At 48.8% G+C, this 21,802-nt stretch overlaps 1 protein-coding gene across 2 annotated transcripts in view; it reads right to left on the minus strand.

The window, feature by feature from the left end:
• Positions 1-16,130, minus strand: part of AFAP1L1 (actin filament associated protein 1 like 1) — a 59,067-nt gene extending 42,937 nt beyond the window's left edge. For both annotated transcript variants that reach the window (XM_044231760.1, XM_044231753.1), the window contains exon 1: positions 16,092-16,130. In XM_044231760.1, the coding sequence (XP_044087695.1) occupies positions 16,092-16,107 (16 nt within the window). In that variant the 5' untranslated portion in view covers positions 16,108-16,130. The remainder of the gene's footprint in view (positions 1-16,091) is intronic.
• Between the last annotated feature and the right edge of the window lie 5,672 nt (positions 16,131-21,802).

Below are 21,802 nucleotides of genomic sequence, written 5' to 3' on the forward strand. Positions count from 1 at the left end.
ATATCCTTTATGTTGAAGAGAATAGTACAGGTTTGACTCCACAAGCCAGAAGCGCAGAATCCTAAGGGAGGGAGGAGGGAAGGAAGAGGGGGAGGACTTGGGGGTTCGTATGAGAGGACTGGTTTGGGGCCACGCATCTGCTAGGGAGGAATTTGGGGTAAGTCACTCAACCGCTCCGAGCATCCCCTTCCGCTCTGTAAGGAGGGGCTCAGGAGGTCCAGGTGTCGGTTCGTGTGAGGAGGGAAAGGGTTTTAAACCATGGATCATTATTAAGGATCTTAGGGGAGCACACGTCTCTGATCTGTTATTTCAGGAAGACAGGGAGGCCAGAGGTCAGGGAGGTCACAGGTTAGTTGGGAAGCAGGTCTTAGGGGCCTTTTATGGGACTCTCTTGGTAGGATTCAGGCCAGGGTGACAGGCTCAGGGAACCCCCGAATCTTAAATGGCCTTTCTAGCAGCCGCTCTGCCCAGGCTCCCCCATCCACCAGCAGCACCCTCACTCTGGGCATCTGGTGTCCCAGCCCTGGGCCACCAGGGAAGCCATTTCCAGACAGGAGGGGGTGGGGCAAGCCACTGACTTCCGAGGAAATAGCTTTTGGCTGTGGGACTGGGCTCTCCCAGAATTGTTCCTTTGTCTGCAGATTCCTCCCTGTTTAGCTCACAAAGGAAATGGTTCCAGGAGGAAGTGGAAAACTGTGACCCACACATGCTCGTCCCCTGCACAAGATTGCGGCTGCTTCCGTCCAAGGCAGTCTGCACCATCTCCTTCATGAGAGCGGGGCAGAAGCAGTCCAGAGAGTGGCCCGGGATACCCAATGATAAAAGCAGGTAGTATTTTTTAAGCTGTTAAGTGATGTTCCAGATGTTGTGCTAAGCATTTTGTCTAGATGACCTCACTTAATTCTCATAAATGCTGTGAGGTAGATACTGTTTTACACCTGACTCGTGAAGCTCAGAGATGCCCAGTCATTTGCCTAAAGGCACACAGCCAGCAGAACCCAGATTCAAACCTAGACTTAACTCTAGAGCATAAGCTCCCAATTGCTGCATTATAAGAGCTTCTGGCCTTCTTCTTCTAACGGGGGTGCTTTACCCCCAAAGCTTGCTAGAACCAGCAGTGAGCGCCTCAGGACTTTCCCCACTGCTGTCCATTCACAAGTTCCGGGCCTGAGGTCTAGATGGAACAGGGCTTTCTGTTTCTGAGAAGTTTGAGTTTGAGGACCCCTCCCACCAATACCCTGGGGCAGACACCTAAGACATCTGGGGAAGTGTGTGCAGATAATAATAAAGATATCCAAGAATGACAGTGAGCATTTATTGAATGCTTCCCGTGAGCTGGGCACCGTGCCTGACACTTTGATTTCTTTTCTTTTTTTTAAGATTTTATTTATTTATTTATTTGACAGAGAGAGTGATCGCAAGTAGGCAGAGAGGCAGGCAGAGAGAGAGGGAAGCAGGCTCCCTGCGGAGCAGAGAGCCCGATATGGGGCTCGATCCCAGGACCCTGAGACCATGACCTGAGCTGAATGCAGCGGCCTAACCCACTGAGCCACCCAGGATAGAACTTCAGGGGGCGCCTGGGTGGCTCAGTCCGGCATCCGACTCTTGGTTTCTGCTCGAGTCATGATCTCATGGGTTGTGGGATCAGGCCCCAAATAGAGCCCACCATCAGGCTCTGGGCTTCATGCTGGGTAGAAAGTCTTCTTAAAGATTCTCTCCCTCTCTCCCTTCTCCCATTCATGCATGCTCCCCTGGCCTCTAAAATAAGTAGACAAAATCTTAAAAAAAAAAAAATAAGTAGAACTTCGGGTGGATAAGAATTGAGTTAATCCTGACCCTTGCTTCAGGAGACACTGTCTTCACTCTTTCAGACATTCTCCACTTGTATTTACTTATTTGTTTATATGATCGGTTATTTTTGCTAATGTAGTAAGGACCCACAAATCTGCCATTCAAAGCAAAAGCCAGGGTTCAGATGATATCTTACATCTAGCTACGATCCCGTGCTTCTTGGTGCTGAAACCCAGCCTAACGGCCATCCTGAATGCTGTTTGTCACACCCTTGTTTTCCCTTATATATAGTGCCATTGCAACTAGACATAGCCACAAAAACTTTTTAAAAACCTATAGTTGTTTCTAACTTTATTAAGAGGGCATACAATGCTATAAGTAATCTTCGTGACTTTTTCTTTACTATTATCCTGCTAAGATCCACCCACATCGTTGTCTAGCATTGTGGTCACTCATTGTGTTCATTCATTGTGTTCTACGACAGTCCTTTACTGGAATAGTCTCTGTGGCCGCCACTTTGTGCCTACTATACTTCACCTAATCTTTGCAGTAGCTCCAAAGGAGCTCTTCTTATCCCCATTCTACTGACAAGAAACTGAGGCCTAGAGAGGCTAACGGAATTTCTGGAGGTTCCAAGTGCCAGATTTGAAACATTCCGGTTTCTCATTCCACCGTGTTTAAGTGTAGAGGAAAAAACACAGGCTCTAGAGCCAAAAGCTCAGGGCTCAAGTCCCAGCTCCACACTTAATGGCTGTGTGACCTTGGACTAGTTGCTGCATGTCTCTGGGCCTCAGTTTCCTTAAGATTAAAGTGGAGTGATGGTGGCTGCCCTACCCACCTCTCACGCCTCTTAGGAAACTCAGATCCGACAATGTCTGTGCAAAGTGGAGCGCTGAAGCTTTGCAGATCAGTGAAGTGTGATTATTCGTATATATATCATCCGTTCTGCCTCTCCCCCAACGAACCACACAGCCTCTGCAGGACTCAGGAGATGAGTCGGAAGAACAGTGCTCCCATTCAGAAATGCAAAGGATTAGGTTGACAATGAGCCCACAGAACCTCAGTGTGATAAAAGAACCAGAAAATCATCAGTAAATGCCTCAGGCTGAACTCTTAGGAACATACTCTGTACTTATCTTTGTTATGTTTGATGGTTTGTTTTTTTTTTAAGTCACTTTTTACTATTTCTTACCTATTTTCACTATCTGACACTCCACTCCAGCTCTTTGTTCATGGTATTTCCTCTGCATGGCTTGTTCTCCTCTAACTGCTGCCAAATACTGTGTGGTCTGATTTAGTGTCTGCCTCTGTTGTCTAGTGCCCAGCACAGTAAAGGGTACACAGCAGGTGCACTGGGGACAGATTAACTGACAGCCCAGAACTCAGAGAAGGACCACGGACTAGGGAGAAGACCAGGTAAATCCTACCTAGGACAACTGTCTCCAAGAGCAGAAGGGCTCATGGAGGGGGGTGAGGGAGGCAAAGAGGGGGAGCAAACTTGTCCCCTGGGGGTACCAGGGGCACTGGAGGATAGAGCTGCATGATAGCTCAAGACCACACCAACTTAAGGAAATCTGAACTAAGAAGAGAGGCAGATGTCCCTTCCAAGAGGGGCGGAGCCCCAGGGGACAGCTCTTTCGCAGGGAGGTGGAAAAAGTCAGTACAATGGGGAGGTGAGACATGGGCACCCAGAGTAACACCTGGGATTTGTCTTTCCTAGCTTGGAGACCCAATGTAGGAGATGTCACCTTAGTTTTGTCATCTGTGACACAGAGATCATGAGAGTGCTTCCCTCAGAGGTTGTGGTAAGTGGAAAGGGAGGTCAGCCTAGCCATTCCCTCCCTTCTTCTCTCCCTCCTTCCCTCCCTCCCCTTCCCCTCCTTGCCTGCAGAAACCTCCCACTGCCAGCTTTGGATTGGTGCCTACCGGGTGCCCAGGACTCCAGGCCACAGGGAGTGCAGGCATCCTGGGGCAGACCCTGGGGGACCCCCAGGCTGATTCCTGTCCCCAGGGCTAGGGCAAGGCTCCAAAAAAGTGATGACAGAAGGTCCTGGGGATGGGGGACTAGCATTGCAGAGAGCTCGAGACAAAGATCTCCTCTGTGTCCACATCAGATCTACACAATTAACTCTATTTGAAAATGGATAGACTCTGAAGTTTTAAGTTTCTCTGTTCTTAACCGAAACACAGAGGTGAGCTAATGTTACCCAGTCTGCTGTTTGTGTGCCGCTCCTAACTGGTCACCTCCTTCCAGACTCAACCTTCCCACTGTCACGTGAGCTCACTGCTGCCTCTAACGATTTCCCCCAAAGGCAACACTTTCGAGAACCCCCTCCTGCTCACACCTGCCCGATTGACAGCTCCCCAGGGCCCCAACACCAGTTTCCTCTGTGACATAGATGACCGAAGACCTTCCCATGTGCTCCCTATGGCTAATCCCTGATTCCTCTGTCGTTTCATCCCTTCCCAGGATAGGCAGAATCTAGAGGGAAAACGGCTACAGAGGGAACTTGGATCCCAACCTCATTCATTAAGAGAAGTGATCATTTACAAACCTGTATTTTAAGTATTAGGCATTATTTTATTATTATTATTATTTTTTAACTAAATGCTTCCTGTGTGCTGAGTGCCTTCCTTGCATGAAGCCAATGACCCCTTAGGGAGACAGGAGATTGTGATCTCCATTTTTAGTTGAGGAAACTGAGACCCTGGGGGATTAAGTGGATGAGGGGAGCTAGCATTCAAACCCTGGGCAACTTGAAACCACAGCCAATGCATGGAGCTCTCGCATTATGCTGCCTCTGTCATTAGTTACAAATCCCAGCAACCCGGCTTCTCAGGGACTGGCACACGCCCAGCTGGGGACCTGGAGGATAAAGCCCTACTCTATCGAAGGAAGACCTCTACCTGATCTTCTGGGCTGTAGGCACGCCCACCCCGTTGCACACTGAGCGCACTTCTGGGGCTTTCTTCTTTTCACTCTGGCTCTTTCTCTACCTAGATGCTGCCTCCCCAGGGTATCTGAGGTTCCTGGCTAGAAAATGCCCCTTCAATGCTCTGTATTCCCTGATGGACAGGGAACAGAGAGGACCTCATGTCACAGGCATGGGGGCCTTGCTGGGAGACTCGGGTGCAGGGACTCTGAGCTTCCCCTCCGCCACCCCTCAGAGCTGCACCTGGTTGCTGGCCATGAGGAAACGCGATCTGTCTTTCCGGCTTCCCAGCACACTCCTAGATCAGTTTTCTTCTGGGTTCAAGTGGAGCTAAAAAAATCCCCCTTGGTTTCATATCAGCTGCATCTGCTCTCAGCAAACTCTTCAACAAGAATGGGCAGGAAGAATAAATATTTATTCTACAAACGAATATATCTGATTCCATCTTCAAAAGAAAGCTGCCGTATAAATTATCATAATTTCTCCATTCTAAGATGGCATCGATTTAAAGATGTTTTATCTGCCTAATAACAGCTTTTGGGAGGAAAAACAGAAAAATGAACTAATTGATATATCAGTTGTGAGACATGTTCTATTTTTTAAAAAAGGTGTCTCGGTATCAGTTAATTTTTTTTTTCTAAATATGGTCCAATTCAATTCTCATTTTATATTTTTTGGCTCTGATATTATCAGAAAAAAAAGCTCCCAAGCCTTGCTTAACTACTGTGAGACATGGCAGGTTATCAGCAAGTGTCTTCACCCCCTTGCAGTGCTGTTTAGCGCTGTGGGCTGCTGGGTTGGTGCGGGTACGGCATGGCCACCCATGCGCTAATGGCAGCTCTGAGGCCCCCAAAGCCAATGGACATGATTTCTTCCCAGCAGAGATTACGTCTGAGCTTGCAGATACCTCACGACCATGCTGGTGGTCCCATGGAAAGCCCGTTGAAGCCCATCATAGAACCTGAAGCAAGACACTGCCCCTTGAACCTCAGTTTCCCCAGGTGTAAAACAAGAGTCATAGCGTAAGATAGGTGGTCTTCAAATGTTCTTCTAATGGAGTTATGGGAACTGTGGAGCTTCCTTCAGGGCTGCCTTGGGCGTAGGAGGGCTGGAATGGACTGTACTGTGTTCTCACTCCCACTTCACTCTGAACAGTCCTATTGCTTAACATTTTGTTTGCAGAAGGATTCTGGGACTAAAAGTAGTTTGAAAAACATGAGTAAATGGCCTTCTGGGGTCCTTCCAACACTACTCTTGAATACATACTCTTGTATGGTCTAAAGGATAGAGCTTCCTTTCTTAGTCGGGACACCATCAGAATCCTTCTTAGCACAGTGCTCTGGGTCCATACTCCCCAACTCTTTGTAGTCTAATCCAAGGGTTGGCAAACTTTTTCTATGAAGGACTAAATAGTACGTATTTTAGGCTTTACCGACCACATGTGACCTCTGTTACAAGTACTCCACTCTGCTCTTGTAGTGAGAAAGCCATAGACAATGCATAAGGAAGGGGTGTGTCTGTGTTCCAATAAAACTTTATTTACAAAAGCTGGTGATGGGCTGGATTTGGCTCGCAGGCCAAGGTGCGCAGATCCCTGCCTCATAATACTAATACTTCGACCAGACAGACGAAGAAACTGAAGGCTACGGAGGGGGTTCTAGGAACTGGGTTTGCTTGGGATCCCTGTCTCCCAGACAGCGGACCTGCTTCCACGGTCCCAAATGGCTCATTTAGCCGTGACTCTTAGCCCAATTTCAACTGCGGGCTACATGTTTGAGGGCATGGTGCCTAGAAAAGACACGTGCCCCACTTCTCTCTCTCAAGAGATCAGTTTTTCCCCGAGGCTCTAAGAGGGCTATAAAAAGCCACCGAGCGGGCGGTCGACAAATTCCCCAGAGCTGGAATGACTGCAATGTGGTGCCACATTCTGTCCCGGCTGCGGCCTGACAGCTGCTCTGGGGAGGAGAATCACGCCGGACGGGCTCTGTACCTCCACCCTCATCTGGGGCGAGGCTGGGATTCCCCAAATGGAATTTTAGATGGAGGACAAGCCCTGCCTGGGGCCTCTTTCTTCGTTCCAGGAGGATGAGAGCTTCTTGAATCCTGAACACTAGAACTCGGAGGGCCACAGTGGGAGGAGGGGAAAGGGTAAGAGATAAGATCTTATGCCAGCTGCCTGGCCATATCACTCACTGATGGAAGGTGCTTCCTTTCTCTCCCCCGGTTCTCAGCACCCTCTCTGCCCCGGCCTTGAAATCCGGACCTAGTAAATCCTTGTAGCTTATCTAGCAAGTCATCCTTATAACTGACTTGGGGATGACCCTCCGGCATTCAGTGAAAACCTGAGGTTCGGAGGTAGGCAGGGCTGCGTAAATAGAAGGACCTTTCTAAGGCTCAGTTTCTTCATCTGTAAAATGGGGATACTTAAAAATATGTGCAATAAACTTTCAGTTATCTAGCGAAAGTAAATTATGGGAAATAACCTTAAAATCCAACAGAGGGCAAAGTTACGATACACATTCTTACTGAATTCCCTTGGCAGGTAAGATGGCACTGCTCAAAAAGGTAAGAATCACAAATATACCAAACACTGTCCACGCATTCACACACTGACATGAGCCGCGTTCCTTCTTGGGAACACACTTAATGGCCTACTGCAGATCTAGATTTTGCCATAAACTTTTTTTGTTTTTCTTTTTTTTAAAGATTTTATTTATTTATTTGATGGAGGGAGAGAGAGATCACAAGCAGGGGGAGCAGCAGAAGGAGAGAGAGAAGCAGGTTCACTACTGAGCAGGGAGCCCGATGCGGGACTCGATCCCAGGACCCTGGGATTATGACCTGAGCAGAAGACAGATGCTCAACCGACGGAACCACCCAGGTGTCCCTGCTGTAAACTTGTAATACAAAATCATATTCATATTTTTATAATTCACACACATGCCCTAGCTACATGCAGTACAGATAGTCTTAACCATAGCCGTAGGCAGCAGTTTGGGATGGAATTTTCCATCCAAATGAAACAATGAAACAAACGACACGTTTGCTGTACAGAAAGGCTAAAATACATCAAACTCGTGGCAGTGCGAGCATGAGAGGACCCCTTGTCAAATGTAGATGCCCCAGCTCCCAGTGAGTGCTCAGTGGGCTCTTCTACTGAACATCCGTTCTGTGTGCAACACTGGCCACGAGAAGACAAGACTGTCCCAGACCACAGGACTCACAGGTAACCAGAAGGGGCATTTCAGTTAGTGCAATAAAATCTTCTAAAAGCCAAGACTGAGGAAGGCGGCGGTCACCCAAGTCAGAGAGGAGGTGGAAGGGGGATGTGACAGAAATGTTTGCACAACAGGGGGATGCTGAGCTGGTCTCTTTTTGGACGAGGGTGGGGGGACAGCAGAGACATCTTTCTGAGACCCAGTGTTTGCATCTGTCAGATGGGGACTCAGCTGTCCACTCCACAGGGCTTTTACCAGGGTTGAGAGAAACCACAGGAGAGAAACTCGGGCTGCAGGGGTTCGCAGAGAAAGGCGTGTAGTGGTCATTTTTGTCTGAATATCCCTATGACACAGGTTCCTTCTTGTCCATGGCAACCCCCGAGTGTATGACTGTGGAGAGAGAATGGGTATGGTTACAAGAGGCTGCGCGGGCTCCGAACGAAGCCTTCGCCGTGCTCACCATCCCAACACTGGGCTGCAACGGACACGACCAGTAAATGTAGAAATTCTTCTAAAAGTTATAAGTGTTGTAAAAATATATGTTCTCGTGTTGCCGAGCGAGTGGCTGAGCCAAGGCGAGGCTGTGGGATCCTGCTTCCATGGCCAGACTCATGTCTACTCTGAACTGTGTGCTGAGCCATTTATTGGAGATGGGTCTCCTCGGGCTAGAGCTTACACACCCTGAGAGCCCACAGCAGAGGGCAGGGTGGGGTAGGGAAGGAGAGGCCCCAAGGTTAACACTGGCATGCCTAAAAGTCCACTGGGCACAGATTTGTTGTTGTTGGGTGTGTGGGGGGGGTGTATTCAGATATATTATGGACTACAATAGAAAAATTGCTTGGTGTTTTAAAGATAAAATGAGACATTTCAGAAGACTACTTTGGATAAAAGATCCAGACCCTAGTGTCCCACTTGGCTGAAAAGGACACAAGACTGTGTTTGAGACAGCAGCAGGGAATCCTGGCAGGTGTTTGGGTAGGGTCAAGGGTCATGATAAAAGCAGGTCACTGCTTGAGGCGCCTGGGTGGCTCAGTGGGTTAAGCTGCTGCCTTCGGCTCAGGTCAAAATCTCAGGGTCCTGGGATTGAGCCCCGCATCGGACTCTCTGCTCAGCGGGGAGCCTGCTTCCTCCTCTCTCTCTGCCTGCTTGTGATCTCGCTCTGTCAAATAAATAAATAAAATCTTTAAAAAAAAAAAAAAAAAGCAGGCCACTGCTTAAAACCATGAGCTCATCAGACTCAGCTGGGAGCTGTGCAAAGGGCACACAAATCCAAGCCTCACTCCAGACCCACTGATCAGATCTCTGGGGGCATATTTTCAGCGGGCCCCACCAGAGGGGATTCTGATCCCAGCTGGGGTCAGACAAACCGAAAGCGGTCCTCGGGGCAGGCTAGAGAAGGTGAGAGCAGAAACAGGAAGCTCTCTTCAGCTGGAGGAGAAGAAGCCATCAAAGAGACATTTTTCAAGAAGAGTCAACAGGATTTAAGGTCTTCTTGGATGAAGGATGAAAGCAAAGGAAGCAATGAGTAATGATGAAGCCTCCGTTTCTGTGTCCCTAAGGTGATACTCATTGAAATGGAGAATCCTGGAGTTGAAAGTGGCCATATCCAACTTCTATGTTATAAATTTTGTATTTTTTCATTCATTTACTCATCATCTCAACAGAGGCTTTTCGAGCATTTACTACGTGCCAAGCATGAGCTCTGGGTGCTAGGGGAAGAGCTATGATCACGGGTAAGAAGGGCCCTGCCCCCACAGAGCTCACGTTCACAGCTAATTCAATCCCACGAATGATTCTAATTATGAAAATAGCAGCCAAGGAGGAAGGAGGGCCCCTGCCTGGGAGATTGGGATGGATGGCCTTGAGGAAGTCAGGTTTGAGCAGACAGCAAAGGATGAGCAGGACTGAGCAAGCAGAGCTACAAAGCCTAGTGTGTGGAGACCCCGCAGCCAGAGACGGACAGGGCGCAAAGCAAGCAGGTGACAGACACGGCAGCATCCTGAGGGCCGTCATGGAGATTTTCGTTTATATCTTAAAAACACTGAGAATCCACTGAAGGGTTGAAATGTGATCAGATCTATAGTGTAAATGACTGTCTTTACTGGCATCAGGTCCTCTCCTTTCCGAATTCAATCCTTGAGTGTAATTTATAAGACCCATGAAAAGTTATGATAAAGTGCAGTTTATTTTTTATTAATTTTTTTATTTTTAAAAGATTTTATTTCCTTATTTGACAGACAAAGATCACAAGTAGGCAGAGAGGCAGGCAGAGAGAGAGGGGGAAGCAGGCTCCCTGCTGAGCAGAGAGCCCAATGTGGGGTTCGATCCCAGGACCCTGAGATCATGACCTGAGCCTAAGGCAGAGGCTTAACCCACTGAACCACCCAGGTGCCTTGACAAAGTGTGGTTTAAATAAAAGGTGGATACTTCAGGTGGAAGTCCCATTCTCTACAGTTCACAAAGGGGCCATGCCTAGAGAAGTCACTTGAATATTAGGTGACGGCTGTTCTTAGTTTATATGTTACTATGGTCCCCATAGGAAGCATTCCGTGATTCCCTGATCTGTGGCCACTCAGCCTCTGCTTCCTATGTCCCCGGCCAACTTCAGTTCTCGTAGCGGATAATTCTTCTCATTTATGTGCTTCTCCTAGATCAAGCCCAAACCAGCCTCTCTTTGAGCTCCTGTACAGCCTTCTGGAGAGTGGTTCTATTATCTCTTCTACCCGACTGATCCTGTGTCCCCCTTTCAAATTCGGTCTTGTTCACAAACAGCCCCATTTCCTCCAATATCTCCTCACGCGGTTGTGTTGTTAACAGAAAAAGAGAAACAGGAAAGGTGATCTGATTTGGTGGTGAATAAGAGGAGTTCAAAACCGGGTCACTTGGAGGTCGAGATGACTTCTAGATGGAAATGCACCATAGGCAGGAGGTAAATAATGCAGGATTGGACCCAACTCATGGCTGAAGACGGACCCTGAGCATCACCCTCGAGGAAGCGTGACTCTCTACACAAGGGAGTATAGAGAGAGGGCTGGGAGTGTGGGGAGAGAGGGGCAAGGGTCTTTAAAGAAGAAAAAGCAAGTGAGCCAGAGGGCAACATGGAGAATAGCAATTCGTGAGCAACTGCCATGGGCCGATGCTGGGCACTGCACAAATAATACCACGGTCCAGTTTCCCAGTTCTGGGTGTCATTCTTCCAGCTTTGCAGACTGAGGCGACAAGGCTTAGTTGGTTAACTTGCCTGAGGGGTGGAGAAGTCCAGAGGCTGTGAGCACTGATAGCTGTGGGATTGAGGGACAGGAGGAGACGCAAGACACACTAGGAGGATTGGAGCAGTGGTTATTTCATGGAGACTTATTTGATTCCAAAATGCATGCTTTCTTCATCTCCACCAAGTAGCAGAATACATTTAGAGGAGTCCATAGTGGGTCAATAACACTACAGAGAAGTCCAGGGGATGGGACTCAGAGGAGGGGAAAGTTGAAACAACATGGAACGATTTGTGACCCAGAAGAGCAGTCTTTCTGCAGAAGGTGTGATTGGAAGGGAGAGGGCAGGCAGCGCATGGGGTGTGGGGAACGGGACTGGAGGCTGACATGCTGACTGTGTACTTGAGAAGTTTGGCCGGGAAAGGAAGGAGGAAAACACTTAGGGGTAGAGGGCGTGTATGCATGCGTGCGCGTGGGCAGGGAGTTTAATTTTTTGTTCAGTTGCATGTTTTTTTTTTAGAAGGGTAAGAGAAGTATGAGAAGCGGATGGTATCCAAACACAGGATTGTTTTTCCCAAGCAAAGATCAGAATGGAGTAATGATAGGCTTCTGGCAGAGGTTAGGGAGGGAGGAACTTACTTGGCAGGGTTCTCACCCATGTGAGAAGGGGGGTTTGAAACTGATATTTGAGGGAGAGGCAGAAAAAACCTTGACTACAATGGAGAAGCCAAACACCATGGAGGCTGAGTGGGATAAGGACATGGAAGCAGTGCCCAATGATAGCAGAAGCCTCTACATGGAAGAGAGTAAGTTCAAATCTCATGGCCCCATGGGACCACATACACCCATTGCCAAGAGTGGCTGAAATCCAAGCAACTGTATTTGATAAATATAATAGCTATCCCTCCTGAATGTTTCTTAAGAGCTAGCCTACATGTATTACCCTTCCCTATGACACTGCAAATGAAATGAAACTGAAGGTCAGAGAAATTAATTTATCTAACTCATACAAGATCATACAGCTAGAAAGTTGCAGCCCAAACTCAAACCCTTGGGGCATCTGGTTGTTCAGTTGGTACAGCATGCAACTCTTGATCCCAAGGTCATGAGTTCAAGCCCCACATTGGGCATGGAGCTTACTTAACAAACCAAAACACCTCAAACCCACATTTATCCATTCTCCCAAGGTCATGAGTTCAAGCCCCACATTGGGCATGGAGCCTACTTAACAAACCAAAACACCTCAAACCCACATTTATCCATTCTCAGCTTTACTGAGTCTCCAGACTGACAAAGAGGATGTCGCAAAACCTATTTGGATGGAAAAGATGAATATGGTTGAGTATTCCTTTCAGAAGACCAGTAATGGACAGGAGTAGACAATGAACTTGCATGTCAGGGAAGAGGTATGTCTGAACGGCAATTCATGGCCTTGGTGGTGGAAGTTGGGTGGTGAGTCACCGTGGAGAGCTCATTCTAGGAGCAGCTACAGGTTGCTTGGCCCATGAAAGCTGGATAAGGAAGATGTGGCTTTCCTAACATAGATCTCAAAGCTGGTCCAACAGTGGAATGATAGTTAGAATGGGTTCTTCTACCATCTCTTGAACAATAAAAATCTCATTTAATGAAAGGCAGAGTTTCAGATTATTCTTTGAGCTCCCCAGAAGACAACCTGCTCTCCCAAAGAATACAGACTGCAAAAGAAATTCCCATCTTGGGTTGAATTCAGCTTGATGAAAAAGAACTAGTTGTGAAGTGGAAAAGAAAGGAACCTTGGGGGAAATCAGTGACTTCCATGAGGCAGGCAGATTAGACAACACCTTGGACATTAAGAAGGCATATGACAAAATCAGGAAAATATTAGACCAAAGTCTTCAAAAAGAGAATGACTTGAGAAGACTGGGAAGTTTGCAGAGGCAAACTTACATAAAGACACAGCCAGTCAGTAGGCAGGAATAAATAGGATAAATAAGGGAAAGTGGAGACATTGGCATGAGTATTAATATTTTATCAATTACTCAGAGATGTCAGTTGGATGGTGGTCCAATTACTGAAGGTCAGAGATGGATTTTCAAGAGATAAGCAGAACAAAGGAGCTCCAGGACACAGAGTAGGTTATGACACAGGCCCTGTCCTTGATGTGCACAAAACTGTCTAGCTCAGTTCTTAAAACAGAGTAGGGACTCAAAAATCTGTCATCAGAGTCAGACTAGCTTGTGGAAGGACCAAGTGAAGCTTTATAAAGTAATTTTATTATGCAGAGTCTAATGAAAAAAGACTGTAATTACAATAGCATTTATTGAGTGTGGGTCCAACATGCTAGGCATTGGTTAAAGTATCTTCCATGCATTTAATATTTACAACAACCCCAAGAAATAGCTATTATCAGTATCCATATTTTTTTTAGCCTCCTATGAAGACAAAGTTAGTTAATTTGTCGTGTGGAAGGTGGTGTCTATGGACATCAGTCTATGATTCTCTTTGTATGATATTCATGAATCGGGAATTCCTACTGGAAGAGATTTCATTATAAGCGGTTTCTCTGTTCTCGTGTCCTACAAATATTGCTCTACTCACAGAAAGACACACATTGTGTGAGTAGAGAAATCCCAGTTTCCAGGTTTGTTTTCATTCTCAAGGCGGTTTACTTTGGTGCTGAGCTTTTGTGTTTTCATGGCTGCTGAAGATCTGAGCAGCACAGATGAGGTGTGGAAGAGGCCCCTGGAGCTGGAGCAGGAAGACGTGGCATCCAAGCCTTGCTCTAGGGCTTAGGCAGGTCACCTGCCACCGTGGAGGCAATCAGCAGTAAGCTGAAGATCAGGACTTTGGTTCAAACCTAGCTCTGTCCCTTACCCAGCAAGTGACTGGGCAAGTTCATGTCAGTGACCCAACCTTGCTGCTCTGGACAGGAATGTATCCCCCCTACCCCCTACCCCCCAAAACCATATGTTGAAGCCCCAACCTTCCAATATGACTGTATTTGGAGACAGGATCTTTAGGGAGGTAATTAAGGCAAAATGAGATCATAAGAGGTGGGCCTGATAGGACTGATGTCCTTACAGGAGCAGGAAGACAGATCCACTCCCTGCCTTCCAGAAGCTTCCATCTGGGCAGGGAAGGTAGGCACAAAGCATACAGCGCAAGAACTAACTCTTAGAGTAACAGCATAATGAGATAAGAACTGAGAAGGAGAAGGAGAGTAGGTGGGGAGAGCCTGCAGCATGGGAGAGAGTTCTAGAATGTTTTGAGTACCAACAGAGAGAGCCCCAGGAAGTCCGGCTTTCTAGGAGGAGTGCTCTGGAGACAGTTTTCTTAAGTGAGGTGTCAGTTACTAAGCATTTAAAGCTAACTGAATTATTGTCACCCTTGGTCAGTCTAAGGACGACATAGTCCTCCCACAATTCTGAGCAGACTAGATAGGGATTTTTGTGCTGGGGACCAGACAGTGTGATATGTGACAACTTTCTCTATCTCTGGGGTGGAGGTGGGGGCTCTTTTGTTTAGATGTACCACGTGGGAGGTGGGAAGGGAGGACTGAGGGACATTAGAGGTGCCTCTTCTCTCTACTTTTCCTCCCTGGTGAGTGTGTATGTTCTCTGTAAACCTATCCAGGAGTCGCCAACAGGTGGGCACTACTTTTGGGATCACAATCTCTGTCTCCAAAACGCGGATCAGAAGCCCCGCCCATTTCCTGCATGCCCTTCCAAGCACGCAAGGAGGTGTAGCGGTATTTTGTGCTGAGAGCAGGTGGGTGGAAAGGTTTTCCCCAGCATCTTGAACTGGAAGCTGCTGGGTTTCCTGGAGCCCTGGGAAGTCCTTAAGACTGGCTGTCCTGTACTGGGAGTGCCGGCCAGCTTATCTGGAAACCTCACGCACTCATCCCTGACCCCAGTGCTCTCCTAACCGCTTCCACACCCCAGTCACTCTTCCCGCCCCCCACTCCCCGCCTTGGGGGCCTCAGCACAGCAAACAAACAGATGGAGGAAAGGTGTGAGATTATTAAGGAGGCAGAGGAATTTTCCATTAATAATAACAACAACAATAATAATAATGCTTCTCATGTCGGCACAGCATTGACCAGTTTACCAAGCGCATTCCCTCCTGTGATCGCTCAGCCTGGCAGAGGTGGGTGGCTGGAACCCTGGCGTTCCGATCCCCAGCGTTCGACACTGCCCCCATATCCAAGCAGGCCACTACTTCTTCGCAGACACATGTCTTTGAAGTGTCTAGGCCTTTTCTTAGGCAGGGCACCCCTCAAGGGCTGCTATCGTTTCTCACGTCAATGTACACATGCTCTCTCCAATCTCTGAAACTTTTATCAAACACACTCAATTCCTGAAAAAGGGCGGGTGCAAGAAGGGGCCTTGCAGAGACCACAATGTAACTTTGTCACTAGTCCAGAGAGGTAGAAGGATTGGGTGAAGGTCACACAGCCTGGCAAAGGCAGAGCCCGGGCTCAGATACCCACGCGCACAGAGGCACGCTCGCCTGTCCCTGCTCTCAATGCCTTAGGCAGCCGCAAACTCCGGTCTCCAGGGGCGTCTCGAAGGGAGGCGCACGGTGGGGGGTTTTGGGAGTGTACCTGCCAACCCCATCTTACCCTTCCACAGGGGAATGGGGTGGGAGGAGCTCGCTGTCCTCAGGAATCCCGTGGGGGCATTCTCTCATGAAGTTGACTCTGAGTGTATGAAACTGGTCTTACACACAGGATGCCACTCCGACCCGGGACGCGAGGGACTTATCTACACCCGTGCTGCCCCGGCGGAAGGAGGCACCTGTCCACTCTGCCCCGGGCCTCCCACCCCCGACCCCGCGCCGGCTCCGACCCCTCCTCAGCCCCTCACCCCTCTACCTCCTCCTCCTCCCCTCCGGCCCCTGGATTGCCGTTCTCCCTCCCCGCCCCGCGCGGCAGCCAATGCGGCTGCCGCGGCTCCTCTTACCCCGGCCTCGGTCCATGGCGCCGGCGGCGGTCCCCGGGCGCGCCGAGCAGGGCGCAGCGGCTCGGTTGGGGCTGGTGGCAGCCGGCGCTGCGCTCTCCGGCCCGGCCCCGCGGGAGCGCCCTCCGCGCACGTCCCCTCCCCCAGACAGGATGCCCGCCCGGCGCCCCCCCGCCCGCGCGCGCCCGCCCGCGCCCGCCCGCGCCCGCCCTCCACGCCGCTCCCGGAATAGACCCGGAGCACGCCTCGCCCCCTGGGCGGCGGGCCGGCCGGTGTCCCCGGTCCCGCACACACCCACGCCTCGCCCTGCCTGGCGCACGCCCCCGCGCCCCTCCCGCGGTGGCCCGGGGACCCACTGCCAGGTTCACGCGCTCTCTCTCCGGAGCGGCCCACCCCTGCCCGGCCCGCACCTCTGCTTGCGCTGGGCTGCGGATGGGGGTGCTTACTGTCGCATCTTCCATCCCATTCCATCTGCAGACTGCCCAGACTGTTAGAACTTGTCCCCCGTCCCTCCACCCCCAGGGGAATCAAAACCTCTCCCTGCAGCTGCCCCTCATTTCCTGACTCTGGGTTTATGGTCTCTACTTGAGCACTTTCTAGTGCTGATAGTGGACAGGACGCTAGGCGGGTGCACCGTCAATAATGGTGTGAGAGAAGAGCGGAATAATAAAGATCTCCAAAAAGGAAGATCGCCAAAGACAAGGACAGAGACGATTAAAAGGTGGGCAGAGCTTGGGATATTTCCAACTTCTGGAACTTTTGTGTATTAACGGGTGAAGAAATATCAAAACGGAGGGGTACAACGGTGTGGAGGTGAATGCGTTTAGCATACTTTTGTATGCTAGTGCAATATAAGTGTGCTCTTTCCAAAAATTATTGGAGTATATAGAAAAAATACTGCTGTGGCCAGTGTGGCTGGGCCAGGAGTGGGATTTAAGTTTAAGTGTGTATGAAGAATGTCGACTTCTTTCATCCTATTAGTGTTATCTCTGTGAAAGCAGGTACAACTCATTTACAGACTATATCAAATGTCTAAATTGAAGACCTTTTATAATGTGAAGTCCAAGCCCAGTTGTCCTCCTAGACAACCTTCCTCCCCAAGATGGGCCAAGTCTTCTGTTTTCAGTTTTGATTAGGGAACTCCTTTGACTTAGAACATCCTGGCATTGGGAACGGCTTTGCAGAGGCAGAGAGAGGAGGAACAGCTTGGGAAAGAGAATCCTGCAACTTCCTGGCCTGGGTTTCTTTTCTCCATGGCTTTTATGGGCAAGTTGTAATTAATGCTGTCTTCAAAAAATTGTGTGTGTTGTCTGTAGTGTGTATGTGTGAACATGCAGAGGAAATGTGGTGTACTGAAGAAAACAATAGGATTTGAGTCTGAAAACTTGTGTGTGAGGTCTTGCTCTATAAAGTGCGTAAGCCTGGCTTGCTCATTTGTGCTTGGGGAGACCTCTTATTGACCTCCTAGGGCTGTTGAGAGGGCAAATGAAATGATGATACAAACCCACTTTATAAACCATAAATAGCTATAAAAATGTGAGCCATTATTATTTTCCAAGTTCCTCTTTGTTCCTGCCTACTTTTCCAATTTGAAAAGGTCAGTTTAAATTCTAAAGCAGACAACCAACAATTTACAAGTGGATTAAGTTCCCTAAGTTCACTGTTGGAACTCTGAAACCCTTGAAAACAAGGCTGTAAATGGCAGTTAAGTTCCTAGGCCAGCCCATTAATACTTTTAAAAACATGATATTTCACTTGAAAGAATAAAATAATATAAAATATAACAATTGGCAAGACAGATGGAGTCTGGTAGATTTTTAAAAGAAATTTCAGACACTTTCAAGGACCTTGGAGGTTCTTCAGAGAATTGGGACAGAAAAGTAAAAAGAGATAAGGAGAACTTATATGGATCTGTGGAATAATTTATGGAGTAGGATTAACTGAGCTGTGAACTGGAGAAAATGTATAGGTGGAGGAACACAGTTCATGTGCAGTTGTGCAGTTCTGCTAAGGAGTAAGGAAAAGAATTGTCTGTGGAGGCGGGTGGTTCTGGTTTAGATAATTACTCATAATGCCACTGGGTGGCAATGTTGACTAAGTTGACTACAGCTTGGTTGCAGTCAGGATGATGGAATGAGAAACCTTATTTGTGGGTTCCACGGGCAAGGAATGACTATATATATATATATATTTTTTTTTTTTTTTTTTCTCTGTCCCTTTCATTTAATGGGGTCTATCATCACCATAAAAACAACACCACGTTTCATCAGTTCACTTAGGAATGAGTATGTGTTGCTTTCTGGGCAAGTTCTTTTAGGGAGAACTAACACGAAGTAGGAAGGGGCTCTATCCTCAAGGGATCTACAGTCCCGTAGAGGAGATAAATACGTACAAAATGAATGAGCAACAGATTATTATGTGAAAAGGGCCAGAGGAGATATAAAGTGCTCTTCAAGTTCATCAAGACAAGGTGAGGACTTCTTGCTAATTACGGAGGCAGCGTTGGATGGCTGATATTTGGGTGAGCCCACAGTGGGGGATTACATGACAGGCAGAGCAAACAGTAGGAGCAGAGCCACAGAGATGGAAGACAGCAGGACGTGCCTGCAAAGCCATTTGGTTTGGCGTGATTGGGGGGTGTGGGGTGGTAAGTGCCGGTGAAGGACTGGGACGGAGGTTGTAGATGCTCTGTTTCCTCCTTCCCTTCCCATGTCTCTGCATGACTGCGACCCTCAGAGAGGATTTTTTTTTCTCTCTGTACTAGATTTGTCTGGTGCTGTCTAAAGCGTTCTGTGTGGAGAGCTCCGGGCTCTGTAAAAAGATATCAAATTTGATCCTGGGAACAATAGCAGGAAGAAAGCTTTCAACTCTCCCGTGCTCCCAGTCTTATGAAAACAAATGATACTCCCCAGTCTCATTCTCAGCTTATCAGGTGGAGCTGGGAAGACCTGGGAATGAAAAATTTGGAGGCTAAAGATTCTGCATCCCAGCAAAAGAAACATACTCTCACCTTCTACCCTGTCATCTTGCCTCTAGGTCTGTTTGTACCACAGATACCAAAGTGAACGTTCCACAACTCCAATCAGATCCCCTGTAAAAAGATGTGTTGGCCCCCTCTGCCCTCAGTGTAGAGCCCAAGTTCCTTATTTTGGTGTTCTGGGTGCCTTCTTAACTGACCCCCTTTTTCATTACAGACAAGCAGCTTAGGAGACCCTGGGAAGAGTCAGAAAAACCACAGGTTGGGTGTTCAGACCTGGCTTCTTAAACTGACTCTGTTGCTCTGTGCATCTCAGTTCTTTGGTTGGGTCACCAATGTTTCATTTCCTTCTTGCTTCTCTCCTTGCCTCTTCCTGGTCCCCCAGATTGCAAGCAGCGCGAGGATGGGTGCTGTGTTTTATTTCCCACTAAACCCCTACAGCCTAGTGCAGTTCTCGGCACCTAGTAAGTGAGAGTAAGTACTGGCAAGCTAGTCCGTGAATATTTGCTCAAGGGCTCCTGGGCTTCCTTGAATGCACACGTCCTGGAGGGTGCTTTTGATCCTCTGGGAGTGTTTGTTTGCTCACTTATTTGCAGGGGGAGATGAGATCCCAGTGAGGTGTTCTGCAAGCCATTGGTCTCTGCGTCCCTGCCTTACTGCGTGCTGCTGGAGGCAGGCAGCCCAGCCCACTGAGCTTCTCCTGGGCCTGGGGCCCCTCTCCCCAGCTCCTTTGTGCAGAGTGAGCCGCAGAGCCCCCTGCTCGAGTGTCTGCCCAGGGCTGGTGGCTGGATGAAAACTTCTCTTGTTCCACTCGGCACAATGTTGCCATTATGGCTCCTACCCAGGGAAATGACACATGTCTGCTGGTCCACCCCGGGCCCCGGAAAGTAGATAGAGATCTGGGTGGTGGCTGTTGTGAGAAAGAGAAGGAGTTTCATGGCTGAAAACCCCTCCTTCCGTCGCACTTTCTGGTTCCTGTTCCCTGGAACCGGTTTCCTACCTGTACCCGGGCCACCAGGTTCGGCTTCAGTGGTGAACGGAGCCCAGTGCTCTGGTTGTGTCTGGAGGAAAAGAGCTTTTGTTTTTATGCCCAAAGGCTGCATGAAACCTGTCCCCTCTCTCCGGGTCCTTTCTTAAAAACAAGAGCTCTCTTGGCTCCGTTTTTGAGGTTCCCATCCTGAAAAGCCTGAAAGGCCAACCCGGGGGTGGGCATGTGTGAGGGGTCGGGGGAGTGCTGGGTCCATGGCCAAGGAGAGCCCTGTTGTGCTTTCAGAAGGGCCAGTAGCCAGCTGTGTGGGCCGGTGTGGCCAGCAGGAACATGGGTCCCAAGAGGCCACCCTTTTAAACCTTTCTGGAAAACCCAGAAATCCAGATTTTAGTGTAAAATCTCTTGATTTAAAAAGGTTGGTAATGAATTACAGTTGCTTGAAACCATTGTGAGCTGGTCTTCCTGGCGCCCACAGCTGCCTTTGTGGCACCTCGAGGCAGAGTATGGCCTCATGAAGACTTCCAGGGAGTCTGTCCAGCTGGGTGTGTCCACCCCGACGGCCCAAGGTAAGGCCCAGCCCCTAACACTGCCGCAGGGGCTGCCTCTATTCTGAAAGGCTGCCCTGTGTGCCCCATCTTCACATCCATGCTGCAGGATGAGACCGGCTGCAGAAGTCCAAAGGGAATTTCTGAATCCTGGAAATCCAGAAAAACTTTAGAGCAGAGAGGAACCGGAAATGTTAGCTGAGATGGTCTTTTCGTTGGTCAGTTACGGAAACTACAACCCAAAGCCCACAAGGCCCAAGAGGCAGGGCCAGGAGTGGTGCCCAGGACTCCAGACGTGACGTCACGGGAGCCACACTCCTGCCTCCATAACGTCATTCTCTGCCATTTGTGGGACACACTGGGGAAGAGCAAGATCCAAGACATGATCTTCAACCTCTCTGAACCCTCGATGGCTCACCTAAAGATCATCGAAAAATTGGGGGCTAACAATAGCTTCCTCATGGGGCTTGTGAACCTGCAGTGCGACCGTGTACGTAACGTGCTTGGTGCCTGGCCTGGCCCAGAGAAGTGTCCTCCAAATTCAGCTCTCACTCTGTTGAGGGAGGGATTTGTTTTACAGGGGCCAAATAATGGGCTTCAGGGTAAGACATCCCTGAGTTCAGGTTCAGGCTTTGCTATGTACAGCTGGGAAACCTTGAAAGAGTTACTTATCGAGAGCTCAATTTCCTCATCTGTAACAAGAGGGTAAAAAGAAGTAGCCAGAAGCTTAAATGAGATAAGTCAGGGGCCCGGTCCGGTGCCTGCCCCATTGTCAGTGTGAGTTATTCTTGTAATCAACATGGGTTTCCTCTGCAGAGGTGGTCAGATGCTGCTGGAAATCGAGGGGATACTGAAACCGCAGCCACATGCCCAGGCTGCCCCCTGCAGGGGGTCTTATGTAAATCAACCCGTTGGAAAAGGGATAGATTCTGCCAGATTTTTTGCCTTCCCTGCAAGAACACCTCGTATTCTTTTTTTTTTTTTTTTAAATTTGACAGACAGAGATCATAAGTCGGCAGAGAGGCAGGCAGAGAGAGAGGGGCATGCAGGCTCCCCGCGGAGCAGAGAGCCCAATTCGGGGCTCGATCCCAGGACTCCGGGATCGTGACCTGAGCTGAAGGCAGACGCTTTAACCCACTGAGCTACCCAGGTACCCCAACACCTTGTATTCTTAAATAGAAGGCTAACAGAGCTTCCAGCTACT

This window comes from Neovison vison, chromosome 1 (assembly GCF_020171115.1).
Source record: "Neovison vison isolate M4711 chromosome 1, ASM_NN_V1, whole genome shotgun sequence".
Classification (NCBI taxonomy): Eukaryota; Metazoa; Chordata; class Mammalia; order Carnivora; family Mustelidae; genus Neogale; species Neogale vison.